The following is a 17,876-nucleotide window of genomic DNA, read 5'->3' on the forward strand; positions in this document are numbered from 1 at the left end:
CATTGATGCAGTGAGAAGTTTCACAACACCAGGTTAAAGTCCAACAGATTTATTTGGTAGCACGAGCTTTTGGAGCACTGAGTCAGGTGAGTCTAGGATTATTGATGCAGCAGTGGTTTAATGAGTAGAGAGGAGCCACAAGCCAAACAGAGTCTCCATGTCCCTGTGGTGAAGTTGTTCAACTCATTATCCTTCTGGATACCTTGTTTGGGTTGATCAGGACATGCAGCTGAAAACTGCATCACTACAGAGGCGAAGATGTCCAGATGGAGTGATTTAAAAAGTGACAAACCCCTGACAGATAAGATAACATCATCAGGATCATGGGGGAAGACCGGACTCCTAAGATCCAGCCACCAGAGAGGTGACTGTTGACATGGGCACGGATGTATACCTAAGGCTGAAGAGACAGGCAAACAGCTGCACAGCGAACACAAAACCAATCCTTGCTGGTCCTCCCTTTACAGAAAGCCTTATGACCAAGCATATCCAAGGGACACTCCAAGTGTTGGAATTCTAACAGGGTTGGGCTCTTCCAATGAGACTACCCTCAACAACCACATGCACCAGCGATGTCAGGCATGGCTACTCCATTCAGCATAAATAGTCTTTCACCAGAGAAGTTATAGGTCCGAGAAAGGAAATGCCTCAGCCAGAAAACTGAACATGGAAGGCTGATATACAGCTGGGGTCATGCCCAAGCCTCAGGCAAATGACAGCATTCACAACCTAATCCACTCTGGAATCCAGACAGGGTGTTGTCAAAGTATCACTGATGTGTTTGTGATGGAGGTCCAAACCTGATCTAGAGGTTTAGAGCCATGCACAGTTTCAAGTTTGCCATCCATTGTAAAATAGGACCTCAAGCTGCTTCAACTAGTTGAGGAAACATTGGTAGATTTTACTTTACTAGAAAAGGTTGGTGGTGTCTAGGAACAGTATACCTGTAACCCGAGGCACACTGTTGCAAGTGTCCAAACTGTTCCAGCCAATGTTCCTTGGATCGTATCAACTCCGTGTGTTTTTGAAATTGGGATTAAATATAAATACGTCAATGTTAATGAGAAGAAAAGAGGGGTTGCTGCAGTAAGATGGTCCATCAACTGCATGCTGTGAGCTTGTGCTATCTACAGTGCATGGCCGACTAGAATCTTGCCAATTACTGGGGTAAAGTTATCCAGACAAATACCATCATATATGCACTGCAAACTGTTCCAGGCAATCAAGTTTCCAGATCTTATATAAATGGTCTGCCTGCAGGAGGAATGGAAGCCAATACTTCTCTTAAAACACACATCATTATCTCAGGCGGCATTAGGAAATGGCATCCCTGGACAATGGCGAGGGGATTTTTCTAGACTTCAGCCAGCAGCTGGGATCCTCTAAGGGCGGCAGACCACAGAAATCACCTGGCTCACTACAGGAATGGGGATGATAGCAATAAGCTTCAGGAAGTCTGGAATGACAATCCTGTTTCATCAACTTCCTTTTACCAAACTTTTGGAGATTGCTTCTAGTGTTCTCATTAATACTAGCTGAGATACCTACTTCAGAACAGCCAAGCGTCGATTTTTGAAACTGCCTGGCTTGTAAATCTTAGAAATCTACTAGCCAATCCACTTACCCATTTGAGAACAATTAAATCACATTAATTTGAAACATATTCATATTGCAGGCTCCCCCAATTTAAGAACATAAGAACACGAATAGACAATTCAGCTCCTCGAGCCTGCTCTGCTATTCAATACCATCATGGTTGATCTCATCTAGGCCTTCCTGCCCAATCCCCAAAACTTTCATCCCACTACTAATTAAAAAACTATCTACCTTTTTATTTAGTGTTCTGGTGTCCACAGCAATTGGTTTGCAAATCCCACAGATTCATGACCCTTTGAGTGAAGTAATTCCTCCTCATTTCTGTTTTAAATCTGCCACCATTTAGCTTAAAACTATGACTTCTTGTTCTAGACTGCCTTACAAGGTAAAATATCCACTCTACGTCTACACCATCAATCTCCTTTAGCATCTTATATATCTCAAATAGATCTTTCATTCTCCAGTGAATATAAGCCTAAACCGTTCAATCTTTCTTAATATGACAAGTCCTTCATCCCAGGAATCAATCTAATAGACCTTATGTGAACCACCTCTAATGCATTTACATCCTTTCTCAAGTAAGGGGATGAAAACTGCGCACAGTACTCCAGATACGATCTCACCAATGCCCTATACAGTTGGAAAAGCACTTCCCTACTTTTATACTCTATTCCATTACCAACGAATTCCATTTGCCTTCCTTATTAACTGCTGCATCTTGTTTGAGTATGGATCAGAAATCGCAAAGTACGTTATGAAGTCTGACTAGATCCCAACAGTTTTTCTATTTGGGCAGTGAGAGAATAAGGTGTTTCACTCCAGGTATGATTCTGTTGACATACTAGGAAGCTTTTATCAAAACAAACTTTATTTAACAATACAGTTTAACTACAACAAATTAATTAGCTTAACTTTTACCAACTGAAATACTTAAACATGACAATTATTAACTGCAAATTTATCTCTGTTAGTTCAAATTCAAGCAATATTCCTCTTATAAACTTAAACTCCTCTTCAAAAGCAGTCAGCAACACATGTGTGTATGTCTGAGAGAGAGAGAGACTTCTTACTTTCAGAACCTGGCAGTGAGTACCTGCTTTTCCCTGTAAGTTTAGTTCTTCCTCTTAAGTATATGACTCTGTCAATCAACCTAATCAAAACTCTACTCTGAAACCCCAGGGGAAAAACAAAATAAAAATGCATCAACTTAAATTAAAACAAACACATCCCTTGCTAAAATTTTCAGAAGGCGTTTGACAAGGTGCCTCACAAGAGGTTATTACAGAAGGTCAGGGGGCATGGAGTTGGGGGTAGGGTGTTAGCGTGGATAGAGGATTAGCTGTCAAATAGGAGGCAGAGAGTGGGGGTCAATGGGTGCTATTCGGATTGGCGGTTGGTGACTATTGGAGTGCCCCAGGGGTCGGTGCTGGAGCCTCAGCTATTTACCATTTATGTAGATGATCTGGAGGAGGGAACCAAGTGTATGGTGTCGAAATTTGCTGATGACACCAAGATTGGTGGAACGGCAAATTGTGCGGAGGGTGTGGAGAGTCTGCAGAAGGATCTAGATAGGCTGGGCGAATGGGCCAGGAACTGGCAAATGGAATTTAATGTTGGCAAATGTGAGGTTGTCCACTTTGGTAGGAATAATGGTAGGAAGGACTATTACTTACGTGGCGAAAAACTGCAGCATGCTTCGGTGCAGAGGGACCTCGGGGTCCTTGTGCATGAGTCGCAAAAACCCAGCCTGCAGGTGCAGCAGGTGGTCAGGAAGGCAAATGGGATGCTGGCCTTCATAGTGAGGGGGATTGAATATAAAAGTAGGGAGGTCTTGCTGCAGCTGTATAGGGCACTGGTGAGGCCGCAGCTGGAGTACTGTGTGCAGTTTTGGTCGCCGCACTTATGGAAGGATATTTTGGCCTTGGAGGGAGTGCAGAGGAGGTTTACTAGGCTGATTCCGGAGTTGAGGGGGTTGAACTATGAGGAGAGGCTGAATAAACTAGGCTTGTACTCGTTGGAGTTTAGAAGAATGAGGGGAGATCTCATTGAGACATATATGATGATGAATGGGATGGATAGGATAGAGGTGGAGAGGCTCTTCCCGCTCAAAAAGGACAGTAAGACTAGAGGGCACAGCCTCAAGATAAAGGGGGGGCGGTTTAGAACGGAGTTGAGGAGGAACTTCTTCACTCAAAGGGTGGTGAATCTCTGAAATTCTCTGCCCGTTGAAGTGGTGGAGGCTGTCTCGCTAAATATTTTTAAGACGCGGGTTGATAGGTTTCTGATAGGCAAGGGGATTAAGGGTTATGGGGAGAGGGCGGGAATGTGGAACTGAGCCACGACAGATCAGCCATGATCTTATTGAATGGCAGGGCAGGCTCGAGGGGCTAGATGGCCTACTCCTGCTCCTATTTCTTATGTTCTTAATCATTAGCCTGCATTCTGAGCATACGAATTGCCTGTTTTGTGGACAGATCAGCATAGTGTAAACAGAGCTGAATTTCAAACATACCCCTCGCAAGAATCATGATATGAATACATTCCTTAAAGGCACAGAATTATCATAACCTATACAGTAACTTCCTGTGATTTATGCACGAGGGCACGTACTTCCCTCTGCACCAAAGTATTTTGAAGTTTCTCTCCATTTAGATAAGTTGCACTTTTATTCCTCCAACCAAAGTGGATATCATCACATTTATCCATGTCAAATTCAACTGCTAAATTTTGGCCCACTCACCTGACCTATCCCTATCCATTTGTAAATTTCTTATTTTCTCAACGCTACTTGTTTTCCCACCCATTGTAGTGTCATCTACAAAGTGGCTATAATACATTCCATCCCTGCAACCAGGTCACTAACATAGGCTAGAAATATTTGGGGCCTGAGAAGTGAACCCTGTGGAACACCATTAGTTACAGCTTGCCAACACAAAAAAAAATTATCCCCACTCTGCTTTTTGTTGGTTAGCCAATCCTCTATCCAAGTTAATATATTACCCCCAATCCCATGGAACCTTATCACATGTATCAACCTTTCGTACAGCACTTTATCAAATGTGTTCGGGAAATCCAGACACACTATATCTACAGAACCCCATTATCCACTTTCTTTGTTACATCTTTGAAGAACTCTAGCAAATTAATCAAACACCATTTACCCTCCATAGAAATATGCTGATTCTGATGGCTTCATTTTGACTTTCCAAATGTCCCATTACTATGACCATAATAATGGATTTCAATAATTTCCCAACGATAGAAGTTAAACAAACTGGTCTATAGTTTCCCACTTGATGCCTTTCTCCCTTGTTGAACTGAAACATTGCATTAGCCTTTTTCCAATCCACTGAGATCTTTCTGGAATCCCCCGAATTTTGGAATATTGTAACCAATGCCTTTAATATCTCTGCTGCCACTTCCTTTAAAATCTTAGGATGTAGGCCATCAGGCCCTGGGAAATTGACTGCCTTTAATCCTAATACTCTAGTTTATTGCCCTCAAACTGAATTTGAAATTCAAATGTGCAATGATCACTCATCCCTGGACGATCCTTTATAACAAGATCATTAATTAATTTTTTTCTCATATAATACAAAATTTAAAATAACCTCCTCCCTGATTGGTTTGACAATATATTGATCCAGGAAACAAGCTCTAATATAACCTATGAACTCTTTCTTGTGATTACCCTTGTTCAATTTGATTAATCCAGTCTATATGCATATTAAAATTATTGACGATGTTGTACCTTTCTTACAATCTCCAGTATTTCCTAGTTTATACTATGCCCTACTGTGAAACTACTATTAGTGGGACCTATGATTACTCCCACCAGGTACTTCTTTCCTTTGTTATTTTTTATTTCTACCAGATTGATTCCATATCTTGATCTCCAATGCCAATATAATTTCTCACTACAGCAATGATCCCTTCTTTTGCCAACAAACTGACTCCACCTTTTCCTTTCTATCTATTATTTGGAAACATTAAGTGCCCTTGAATAGACAACTCCCAGATCTTGTCTCCTGGTAATGATTCAAATTATGCCATTTTGTCTCTATTTGCACTGCTAACTCACTTATTTTATTCCAAATGCTGCACAAATTCAAATACTGTGGGTGGAATTTTCTCGTCCTGTTCGCCATTGGAATCATAACAGGCGGAGGGTGCAAACATTCGTTGACTTTGGGCGAGATTTTCCGGCTTTGGAGTGAGCGCGGCCAGAAAATCCCACCCAAAGCCTTTAAATGTGTTGTATTATTAATTCTCCTTACTCTTGTACATTTTCCTGGTGTAACTACATGCTCTTTCCCTTCCTTTCATGAACTGGTAACAATTAGCTTCATCATTAACCTGTACTCCTACCTTCTCCTTACTTTAATCTTTTAAATTCCCAGGTAACTGAACCCTCCTCCCCCACATTATTTAGCTTAAAGCCCTATTGACAGCCCTAATTATTCAATTTGCCAGGACACTGGTCCCAGCATGATTGAAGTGAAACCCATCACAACCTTATTTGGGCATGTTATAAGCCCATAAGATGTATGAGCAGACTTAGGCCATTTGGCCCATCAAGTCTGCTCCTCAATTCAGTCATGGTTGATATGTTTCTCATCCCCATTCTCCTGGTTTCTTCCTGTAATCCTTGATCAATATGGGAATCAAGAACCTATCTGCCTCTGTCTCACAGAGGCTCAATAACCTGGCCACCTGGCCTCCACAGCACTCTGTGATAATGAGTTTCACAGATTCACCACCCTCTGGCTGAAGAAATTCCTCCTCATCTCAGTTTTAAAGTGGCGTCCCTTCACTGCTCACAACCACTCTGAGGATGTGCCCTCGAGTTGTCGTCTCTCCCACTAGTGGAAACAGCCTTTTCACATCCACTCCATCTAGGCCTCTCAGTATTCTGTAAGTTTCAATTAAATCCCCCCTCATCCTTCTAAACTCCATCGAATATAGACACAGTCTCTTCAACCGTTCCTTATATGACAAACCTTTCATTCCTGGGACCATTCTTGTGAACTTCCTCTGGACCCCTACAAGGCCTTCCTTAGGTATGGGGCCCAAAATTGCTCACAATGTTCCGAATGGGGTCTGACCAGAGCCTTCTACAGCCTCAGCAGTATATCCCCGCTCTTGTATTCTAGCTCTCTAGAAATGAATGCTAACATTGAATTTGCCTTCCTAACCGCATGTTAATCTTAAGAGAGCTCTGAACCAGGATTCCCAAGTCCCTTTGTGCTTCAGATTTCCAAAGCCTTTCCCAATTTAGAAAATAGTATATGCTTTTATTCTTCCAACCAAAGTGCATAATCTCACACTTTCTCACCTTGTATTCCATCTGCCATTTCTTATTTCTTATTTCCATTCTCCTATCCAAGTCATTCTGCAGGCTCTCCATTTCCTCAACATTACCTGTCCCTCTACATAGCTTTGTATAAATCTGTAAATTTAGCAACCGTGCTCTCAGTCCCATCTGCCAGATGATTAATGTATACAGTGAAAAGTTGTGGACCCAATACTGACCCCTGTGGAACATCATTAGTCACTGGTTTCCATCCTGAAAAGGACCCCCCTTAGCCTCCAGAATGACTTGGATAGGAGAATGGGAAAAGAAATGGCAGATGGAATACAAGGTGAGAAAGTGTGAGATTATGCACTTTGGTTGGAAGAATAAAGGCATACACTATTTTCTAAATTGGGAAAGGCTTTGGAAATCTGAAGCACAAAGGGAAACCTTCTGTCTGTCCGCCATTCTTCTATCCATGCCAGTAGCTTGTCCCTAACACCATTGGCTCTTAGCTTATTTAGAAGCCTCCTGTAAGGCACCTTGTCAAAGGCTTTCTGGAAATCCAAATAAATCACATCACTGGCTCTCCTTTGTTTAATTTCTTCATTACTTCCTCAAAGAATTATAACAGATTTGTCAGACATGGCCTCCTTTGATGAAGCCGCGCTGACTCAGCCCTATTTTACCATGCATTTCCAAGTATTCTGCAATTTTATCCTTAATAATGGACTCCAAGATTTTGCCCATGATTGAGGTTAGGCTAATTCGCCTATGATTTCCCATCTTCTGCCTCCCTTTCTTCTTAAACAGGGGTGTTACAGTAACCTTTTTCCAGTTCTCCAGGATCTTCCCTGACTCCAGTGATTCCTGAAAGATCATCACCAATACCTCCACAATCTCCTCAGCTATCTCCTTCAGAATCCTGGGGCATAGTCCATCTGATCTGGGTGATTTATCCATCTTCAGATCTTTCAGCTTCCCTAGCGTCATCTCCTTAGGGATAGCCATTATATCTACTCTGCCTCCTGACTCTTGAAGTTCTGACATGTTCCACCGTGAAAACTGATACAAAGTATCCATTCTGTTCCTCTGCCATTTCTTTGTCCCTCATTATACTTCATTATATTTCCAAAGATGTGTGGGTTAGGTTGATTGGCCATGCTATATTGCCCCTGTCAGGGGGATTAGCTAGGGTAAATGGGGTTGTGGGGATAGGGCCTGGGTGGGATTGTGGTTAGTGCAGACTTGATGGGCTGAATGGCCTCTTCTGCATTGTAGGGATTCTATGATTATTTCATTGTAAAACTGCCCTTGAAATTGGGCAAGTGCTTTTCAAAATTTAAGTACTGTAGGTTTTTCAGTCCATTTGTTTCAAAATAGTTAAAGATATTGCACCTTCCTTTTCAGATTTCATGTTGGCTGACACTTATCAGTTACTTTCACATCGATATTTCCATTATTTTACCTAATATGGACATTAAAGTGATGACTCTGTTATGCCACACTATTTAAAGATGTTAATCTGTCAACATAAAAAGCCCCTAACAAATACAAATTCAACATATAAATCATAACATCACTAATAATCACATCTGCAATCAGCCTCTTCCAATTAGATATACTAAAGTGACTTTCTTTACCGCCTGAATTTCCATGTCGAAAGTAAATTCATCCTTGTCTTACAATTATTTAATGGCTTGTCCTGCATCAATGATGGCTTTACTTTAGGGATAAGTGAGTCCAAGATTGAATTTCTAATCAATGATGCACTTACACCTTGGCTTTAACAATCTCCAAACAGAGAGGAAAATAACCCAGATATAATGCAGCTCCTGTACTAGATCATATATTTTGTTGTACAAATCAGGTCACCAGTGATTAGATAACGTGTCATCCATTTCAGACTCCTACTATCAACTACAGCTCAGCCTTCAAAGCCATTACTCCTACAAACTTATCTCCAAACTCCATGGCCTGGAGCTCCCTCTGCAACTGGATCCCGAATTTCCTAACCCACAAACCGCAATCAGTAAGGATCGGCGACAACACCTCCTCCACGATCATCCATAACACAGGTGCCTCTCAAGGTTGTGTCCTCAATCCCTTACTTTGCTCCTTATACACCAATGTGGCCAAATTCCTCTCCAACTCGATTTTCAAGTTTGCTGATGACGCCACTGCGGTGGGTTGGATCTCAAACAATGACAAGACGGAGTACAGGAAAGAGATAAAGAATCTTGTGAACCGGTGAGATGACAATAATTTCTTCCTCAATGTCAACAAAACAAAGGAGATATTCATAGACTTCAGAAAGCGTAGTGGAGGACATGCCCCTGTCTACATCAATGGGGACGAAATAGAAATGGTCGAGAGCTTCAAGTTTTTAGGTGTCCATATCACTAACAACCTATCTTGGTCCCCCCATGCTGACACTACAGTTAAGAAAGTCCATCAACACCTCTACTTTCTCAGAAGGAAATTTAGTATATCCACTCTCACTAACTTTTGAAGGTACACCATAGAAAAGCAAATTACTGCAGATGCTGGAATCTGAAACCAAAAGAGAAAATGCTGGAAAATTATAGCAGGTCTGGCAGCATCTATAAGGAGAGAAAAGAGCTGACATGTTCAGTCTAGATGACCCTTTGTCAAAGCATTCTTTTTGGTTGTATCACAGGTTGTTATGGCTCTGCACTATCCAATACTGCAAGAAACTACAAAGGGACCATCACTCAAACCAATCTTCCACCCATTGACACTACCCGTTGCCTCGGAAAAGCAACCAGCGTAATTAAGGACCGCATACCCTGGACATACTCTCTTCCACCTTCTTCAGTCGGGAAAAAGATACAGAAGTCTGAGGACATGTACCAACCAACTCAAAAACAGCTTCTTCCCTGCTGCCATGAGACTTTTGAATGGACCTACCTTGCATTAAGCTGATCTTTCTCGATATCATAGTTATGACTGTAACACTACATTCTGCACTCTCTCCTTTCCTTTTTCATGAATGGTATGCTTTGTCTTTATAGTGTACAAGAAACATTACTTTTCACTGTATGCTGATACATGTGACAATAATAAATCAAATCAGTATTGCTCTTTTGTTGCCACCAAACAACTTCATTGAAATCATTCCCTACCGTAGGCTTTTTGCCTTCTTTCAGTAGTGTCTTTCTTCTCAGAACTCCTTGAATTGTAACAGTGCCTGGGAAAAGGTTCACTGCCAGCTCTTCAGATTCCACAGAACTGAAAATAAAGATAAAGGCAAGGTGATAAACCATACCGGGATGCAGCAAATCCTAGTGGTTTAAAGATACTCAACCAATTTGAACCTAGATCCATATTTGCACATCTTAATTATATGTAAAATCAAGAAAATTTCAGTGTACTGTGTTGCTTTCCTCCACAGCTGACAGCATAAGACATTTTTAATCAGAAAAATTTGTCTTTGAATTGAGCCATTGACATTTTACATCACCTGTCCCAGTAAATCAGAGACATTCTGGTCTGTTCAAGAATACTTACCAATTTGAAAGTCATATTTTCAGTCTTCAATGTATGCTGTGTGTTTAAACAAGACTTTGGACAGCACTGGAATTTAAAATATTTTCCTTTGAAAGTAAAGCTAACGGAACTATTAGGTCACCACTAATTAGAAGCTATTAATTTTCCTATGAAACAAAAAGTGTGGTAATTGTTATTATATGTGAAATAGATATTTTAAAATTTGCTAGGACTCTTTATGGAACATTTTAGTTCAATAAAAATGAATCAGAGCCCATGTCAGAAAACAACTATGTGACTGCTTGACTGTTTGGAAGTTAGAATTTTTTAGAAACAAAGTAAATGTAGTAACTTGAATCCATAAATAAGGTAGGCAAATGCATTGTTACAAGAAGGGTCTTCTTTATATAAATAAATAGTGAAGTTTAACAAAACAGAAGTAAACAAAAGAAAACAGGAGCACAAACAGATCTGGATTTAGAGGACTCTGGCAGACTGAAGTCATGCCCAAAGTCCTCACATGCTCAGGAAGGAGAAAGGCTTATAAGAATACCCTCCAACACTTCTCCCTCCTTAAATATCAACTTTTTAACAAAATTAATGTCTTAACTACATAAAAGTCTACCAGGAACTTTCGGGTTGTGTTGCGACCAATGTAATACCACTGGTGAATCTTCTAATGGTGAATCTGATATTGTAGATGAACAGGTAGATTGAGAATCTGGACATGAACATGCCTCTTTCCCTCCCACAGCACAGTCAACTGGCAAACACAGGAATCACTTCTTGGTGAACATCCACAGCAGCATTATTTTCTGCCATATTATCAGTAAGTGTTGTTGACTCTGAAACCTTTCCTGACTTGGAATCATACTACAAGCGAATATGGTCTTGGTATCTGTGAATAACTCTACCATTTTGAAATATCACAACCCAAGATACTGGTCCACGTTGGTTCAAGGTTATTCCTGGTAAACACCTCTGGTTACTACCAAAGTTTCTGATGTAGACCTGATTATTTGTCTGGCTTTGGAACGGAAGTCCTGCCACTCCTTCTGCTTCTTTTGTGCCCTGCTCAGTTTCACTCTGTGATCTGGACAAAGCAGATCCAGATGAGACTTCAGCTTTCTACCTAACAACAATTCCACAGGAGAGAGGCCTGTATGTGACACTGGGATAAAAATCTTGAAAGCTTTGCTGTTAAAGTATCACCTGCTATTTTCTTCAATCCCTCCTTCTAAGTTGGCACAGCTCTCTTGGCCAAACTATTTGCATTAATTTCTGAAACACCTCACTTGTGAATGTAGTGCCATTATCTGAAACAAGCAAATCCGGTAACCCATTGGTTGTGAAAATTTGATATAGCTCGGAAGGCCACAATACCTTGGTTGCAAATCCTGTAAAAGGAGACAACTCAACGTATCTGCATTAGCATTGTTCTTCCCTGCCATGTACACATTGCTATACTGATACACTGACAATGTAAGCACCCAGCACTATATTCCTGCTGAGGTCATTGGAAGGATATGTTTTGACTCACTGAAAAGGCTCATCAAAGGCTTGTAGTCAATACATATGTGGTGATCAGACGATGGAATTTTTCACCGCCCAAAACGATTGCTAGACCTTCTTTGTCCAACTGTGAATATCCTTCTTCAGCCTTTGTCAATGTCCTAAATGCAAAACGAATTGGTTTTTCGAAGTTACCCTCCATTACACAAGAAAGCATCACCCCACACTGTAGGGTGAGGTATTGCACGACAGAATAAGTTCCCTGTCTGGATTAAAATGGGCTGGCAGATTATGTCAATTGCAGGAGTGCTTTCACATCTTTGAAAGCCTTCTGGGAAGACTTCCACTTCCATTTGGTTTCTTTGTGCAGGAGTAGGTACAATGGAGCTAACACTGTAGACAGGTCTGGCAGAAACTTCCCATCAAACACAGAAAAAACCTGAATCAGTCACATTCCCGGGCTCCAGAGCTTCCTTAATTGGTAAAATGCAGTCCCGCCTCTGAAAACCTTTTTAAAACTTGACCCAAGTTGCTGAGGAGCTCCTTCTAGTCTTACCAATAATAAAAATGTAATCTAAGTAGATTGCAACATGAGGAATGCCTTGTAACAGATTGTCCATTGTCCTTTTGAAGATAGCTAGACTGAGTAATACATTATAAACCAAATGCCTGAAATTGAACAACACTTCATGCATGTTGATGGTCATGTGCTGCTTTGAATCTTCCTCTAGTAAGAGTTGTTGATATGCCTGGCTCATGGCCACTTCTGAAAATGTCTTACCTCCCAGAGAAGTTGAAAACAAATCTTTCAACAGAGATAATGGACAATAAGCATCCAACTTGGAAACCTGGCTAATGGTGAGCTTATAGTTGCCAAATATATGCACCATCATACTTAAGGACATGAATGATTGGGGCTGCCCAACAAGAAAACTGAATAGGCTCAATGATTTCAAGGCTTTGCAGCCATTTCAACTCCTCCGTTTTCCTTCTCATTTGCTGAGACAGTTATGCCCTAGCAAACTTGGTCCCTTCCCTTTGGCCACAAGGGACGGCAAATTGCGCGGAGGGTGTGGAGAGTCTGCAGAAGGATCTAGATAGGCTGGGCGAATGGGCCAGGAACTGGCAAATGGAATTTAATGTTGGCAAGTGCGAGGTGGTCCACTTTGGCAGGAATAATGGTAGGAAGGACTATTACTTACGGGGCGAAAACTGCAGCAGGCGACGGTGCAGAGGGACCTCGGGGTCCTTGTGCATGAGTCGCAAAAATCCAGCTTGCAGGTGCAGCAGGTGGTCAGGAAGGCTAATGGGATGCTGGCCTTCATAGCGAGGGGGATTGAATATAAAAGTAGGGAGGTCTTGCTGCGGCTGTATAGGGCATTGGTGAGGCTGCAGCTGGAGTACTGTGTGCAGTTTTGGTCGCCGTACTTACGCAAGGATATTTTGGCCTTGGAGGGAGTGCAGAGGAGGTTTACTAGGCTGATACCGGAGTTGAGGGGGTTGAGCTATGAGGAGAGGCTGAATAAACTAGGCTTGTACTTGTTAGAGTTTAGAAGAATGAGGGGAGATCTCATTGAGACGTATAAAATGATGAATGGGATGGATAGGATAGAGGTGGAGAGGCTCTTCCCGCTCAGAAAGGACAGTAGGACTAGGGGGCACAGCCTCAAGATAAAGGGGGGGCGGTTTAGAACGGAGTTGAGGAGGAACTTCTTCACTCAAAGGGTGGTGAATCTCTGGAATTCTCTGCCCGTTGAGGTGGTGGAGGCTGCCTTGCTAAATATTTTTAAGACGCGGGTTGATGGGTTTTTGATAAGCGAGGGGATTAAGGGTTATGGGGAGAGGGCGGGAATGTGGAACTGAGACATGACAGATCCGCCATGATCTTATTGAATGGCGGGGCAGGCTCGAAGGGCTGGATGGCCTACTCCTGCTCCTATTTCTTATGTTTTTATGTTCTTGTTAGCCACGTTAACGACTTCAACCCCACCCCCCCTTTCCCAGCAAAGGTATGGACTCTCCAATGTATGCCTGAAGACTGGTTTTTACTGGAGTAAGAGTTGGCTCTTGGTTAGAATCCCATAGCGATTTGTTTGTTTTCTTACTAATTACAGATGCAGAGGCTCTTGCGTCTACCTCCATCTTAATCTGCTCACTACTGACGACTGTAGGAAAAATAGGTTCTGCTCGTGCCTCATTAACATTAAACATGTTGTAAGTATGGTTCTCTGCCTGTCCCGAGCTTTCCATGCAGTGCACAGCTGATTGAGGCTTCTTTGAATTAAAAATTTTCTTATTCAGCTTTCGCCTTTCCTCTGCATTTTTTCACTAAATGCCCCATCTTGCTGCATTAGGTATCAGTGAAGTGCTGCATCCTCTTCACATATTCTGCCCACTCCTCACTCCAAACATTTGCCATGATTTTGCCAACTTGAAATTCCATTGAATAAATTCACAAAAAAAGTCACTCACTGTATGCAACCTTGTGTTGCCATTCTGAATAAATAAAAACTTTGCATTTTTTTCCTTCCATTTCTTCCTTATTGCCAAAAATGTGAGAACTTGAGTCCATAAATATGATAGTCGAATGCATTGTTAAAAGTAGAATCTTCTTTATATAAATAAATAACAAAGGTTAACAAAATAGTCGTAAACAATGGAAAACAGAAGCATGAGAGAAAGGATCTGGATTTGCAGGTCCAGGACTCTCTTGCAGACTGAAGACTGCCTAAAGCCCTCATGTGCTCAGAAAGGAGAAAGGCTTATAAGAACATTCTGTAACAGAAGAATTAGTTCCAGAACAATGCATTTTGTTTGCCTTTCCAATTCAGTTTTATTCTTCCTTGAAGGCATAGACCCTGGCTGGGATACCATTTTGTGGGCAATGGAGCTCTGAAGTAGCTTGCTGAAATGACCCAAGCTGGTGGGTGCCTCCACATTATTCTACTTTCAGACCACTTTTTCGAGCCTATATTCCTGTCACCTGAACCCATGTGTATGTTTTTTCTAGTTGGAATCACCGGAAAGTGGCCAGGAGAAGAACGTTAGCTAGGTGTATAGAAAGTATTTGGAACACCTCCCCTGCCAAGATCAGCTGTCTCAACACAATCAAAGAACTGAAGCTGGGATCTTCTCAGTCTGTATGACCCAATTGCACTCATTGCATGGACTTTCCACAACCTCCAATGACGGGCATTGTTGCAGGCTGGACAGGAAAATTTGGAGAGCAGTAAAAATTTTATATCCCGCCCGCAATGATGCTCACTGTTGGGGCCAATCTTGTAACAGATTGTCCATCATCCTTTTAAAGATAGCCAGACTGAATAATGCATCAAAAACCAAATGCCTGTAACTGAATGACACTTCATGCATGTCAATGGTCATGTACTGCTTTGAATCTTACAATAATAAATAATAAGTAGTTTTAGTGAATCAGTTTCTGTTCCTTATTCAGTGACCTCTACTGGAAAATGTGTGTCAAACTGGGGGAGCAAGGAGGTTATCTCTGTCTCCGTACAATCAAATAAAGATTTTGTTAATTCAGCACCAATGCAAAATCTGAGTCAAGTAATTTTACATGAAAATGTTTCTTATATTTCATATTGTTTGTTTCATTATTGTAGAATCTACAATAACCTGCATTAAATGCCTTTGAGTTATTATACTGCTGAAGCAATTGCTGGTACTCTTAACAATAACATATAATTCTTTTCAGCACAAGAAATAAATCAGAATGTGAGGCAAATCATATACAATCAAAACCTTGGGATCAGAATTAAATTGTTAAAGTGAAAGAAGACACCACAAATTTTAAAACCACCTCCGCATTAGTAAAGTGATTTGAGATAGAAAGCAATCAATGATCTGGGTTAGTGTTGTCCCCTTCACCTGATTATACACCTTGGAAGAGAGAGGCGCCATCTGACTCCTTTATAAAAGAGATTACTACCTGGTGGCCTTCATGTGACTTCGATAGCCATTCCTTCCAACCCGTGGCACTGGACAGAGAGTAAAATAGAGCCGAGTCCTGCAGAATTTTTTCAATTTGAAAATAGTGGCAATGTTCAAAACATTCCTTAATTTTCAAAATCTCTACATTTGAATTGCAAGAAACCACTCCAGTATTTGAAATAATCTATAGATTCTTAAGGTGAGGCTCTTCTCCACTTGCCACTATTTTATTCTGGGGGTGGGGTGAAAGGGGTGGAAGGTAGACAGGTTCGATGTTCCCAATACATTCTCCTCTATCTACACTGGGGAGACACTTCTGTCTCATGTCCATTACATCTCTGGCAATCTCTCCTTTGCTCCAACCTATTACTGACCTTCCATTTTGCCCCACATCCCTCTCCCAGTACTTAATACATCACATTTCCCTTTTTCAGCTCTGTGAAAGGGTCAGTAGTCTCAAAACGTTAACTTGTGTTTGTCTCTCCACAGATGTTGCTAGATCTCCTCAGTTAATCCAGCATTTTCTGCTTGTATTTCAGATTTCCAGCACCTGCAGCATGTTGCTTTTTTTTAAAATCAACCAAGTGGCTCAGTGTATTCCAATTTTCCATCAAGGGTCCTGAAACATGCATTTGGCATTTTTCACCAGATTTGATTGGGTAACTTTCAGAGATTCAGTTCATATCCTACTGCTTTATGGTACAATTGCGTACATGCGCAACCTTCCAAAGTTATTATCATAAAAAGTTGCTGATTAGTGTGCACATATACTGCCACTCAGCCCTCTTAAAAGACCATTCTAAAGTAGTGAACATCAGTCAAATAATACTGGAAACAAGCTGGTGAGCATTGAAAAGAACACAATGACATGCAGTTTTCTTTGGAATCTGGTCTTGAAACTTACCTTGATTTTGTGATAAATATCAATTTAAGGAACACGATTGTTTCAGTGGAAGGGTCAGCACTATCCTTTCCCCTTTGATCAAATGTAACCTAGGCACATGGGTTAAAACTGTGTACAAATTCTGCTGGCGCCAAAAGTTCCATCTGATCAGCATTTAGAAGTGACAGCCTAATTCCTGGTGCAGAGCAACAAGCAGAAAAATACTCAAATTAAAAGCATTTTTTATTATTTATTCATAGGATATAACCTGTCATAGATGTTGAATGGCCAGCTTTCATTGATCATCCCTAATTAGCCATGAGAAGATGAAGGTTTATTGCTTTCATGAACTGCTTTAGTTCATGTGATTCAGGCACTCCTACAGTGCTGTTAAGGAGGGAGTTCCAGGATTTTGACTGAGCAATGATGAAGGAGTAATGACATTGTTCCAAGTTGGAATGGTGTACAGCTTGCGGTGATGGTGTTCCCATAGGCCTACTGCCCTGATCCTTCTAGAGATTGTGGGTTTGGCAGGTGCTGTCAAGGGAGCCTTGGGCATCTTATAGATGATACACAATGCAGCCACTGTGCACCAATGGTGAAAGGAATTAATGTTTAAGGTGATGGATAGGAGGCTGAGCAAATTTTGTTCATAAATGGCCTCGAGCTTCTTGAGCGTTGTGGCAACTGCAGTCATCCAGGCAAGTGGACAGAATTCCACCAGAATCCTGACTTGTGCCTTGATGGTGAACACATTTTGGGAGTCAGGGTGAGATGCTCACCGCAACATTCCAACTGACCTGTAGTTACAATATTAATGTGATTGGTCTAGTTAAGTTTCTCGTCATGATAACCCGAAAGTCTTTGATATCGGCATGGTAGCACAGTGGTTGTTGCCCATACTGCCTCACAGCACCTGGAACCTGGGTTCAATTCAGTGCTTGGTGTGGAGTTTGCACACTCTCCCTGTGTCTGCATGGGTTTCCTCTGGGTGCTCCGGTTTCAGTCGACACTCTAAAGATGTGCAGGTTAAGTTAATTGGCCATGCTAAATTGACCCTTGGTGTCAGGAGGATCAGCAGGATAAATATGTGGGATCGCAGGGTAAGGGGGATTAGGTGGGATTGTTGTT

At 41.5% G+C, this 17,876-nt stretch overlaps 1 protein-coding gene across 3 annotated transcripts in view; it reads right to left on the reverse strand.

Annotated features, from left to right (window-relative positions):
* Positions 1 to 17,876, reverse strand: part of ralgps2 (Ral GEF with PH domain and SH3 binding motif 2) — a 359,688-nt gene that overhangs the window by 54,511 nt on the left and 287,301 nt on the right. For 2 of the 3 annotated variants that reach the window (XM_080196004.1, XM_080196003.1), the window contains exons 15-16: positions 15,861 to 15,938; positions 10,036 to 10,141 (exon numbers count right to left, since the gene is read on the reverse strand). In XM_080196004.1, coding sequence (XP_080052130.1) covers positions 10,036 to 10,141; positions 15,861 to 15,938 — 184 coding nt within the window. The remainder of the gene's footprint in view (positions 1 to 10,035; positions 10,142 to 15,860; positions 15,939 to 17,876) is intronic. The other variant, XM_080196005.1, reaches the window with a different exon arrangement.

The sequence above is a fragment of the Carcharhinus amblyrhynchos genome, chromosome 9 (genome assembly GCF_965287045.1).
Source record: "Carcharhinus amblyrhynchos chromosome 9, sCarAmb.v2.hapA, whole genome shotgun sequence".
NCBI classification, from domain to species: Eukaryota; Metazoa; Chordata; class Chondrichthyes; order Carcharhiniformes; family Carcharhinidae; genus Carcharhinus; species Carcharhinus amblyrhynchos.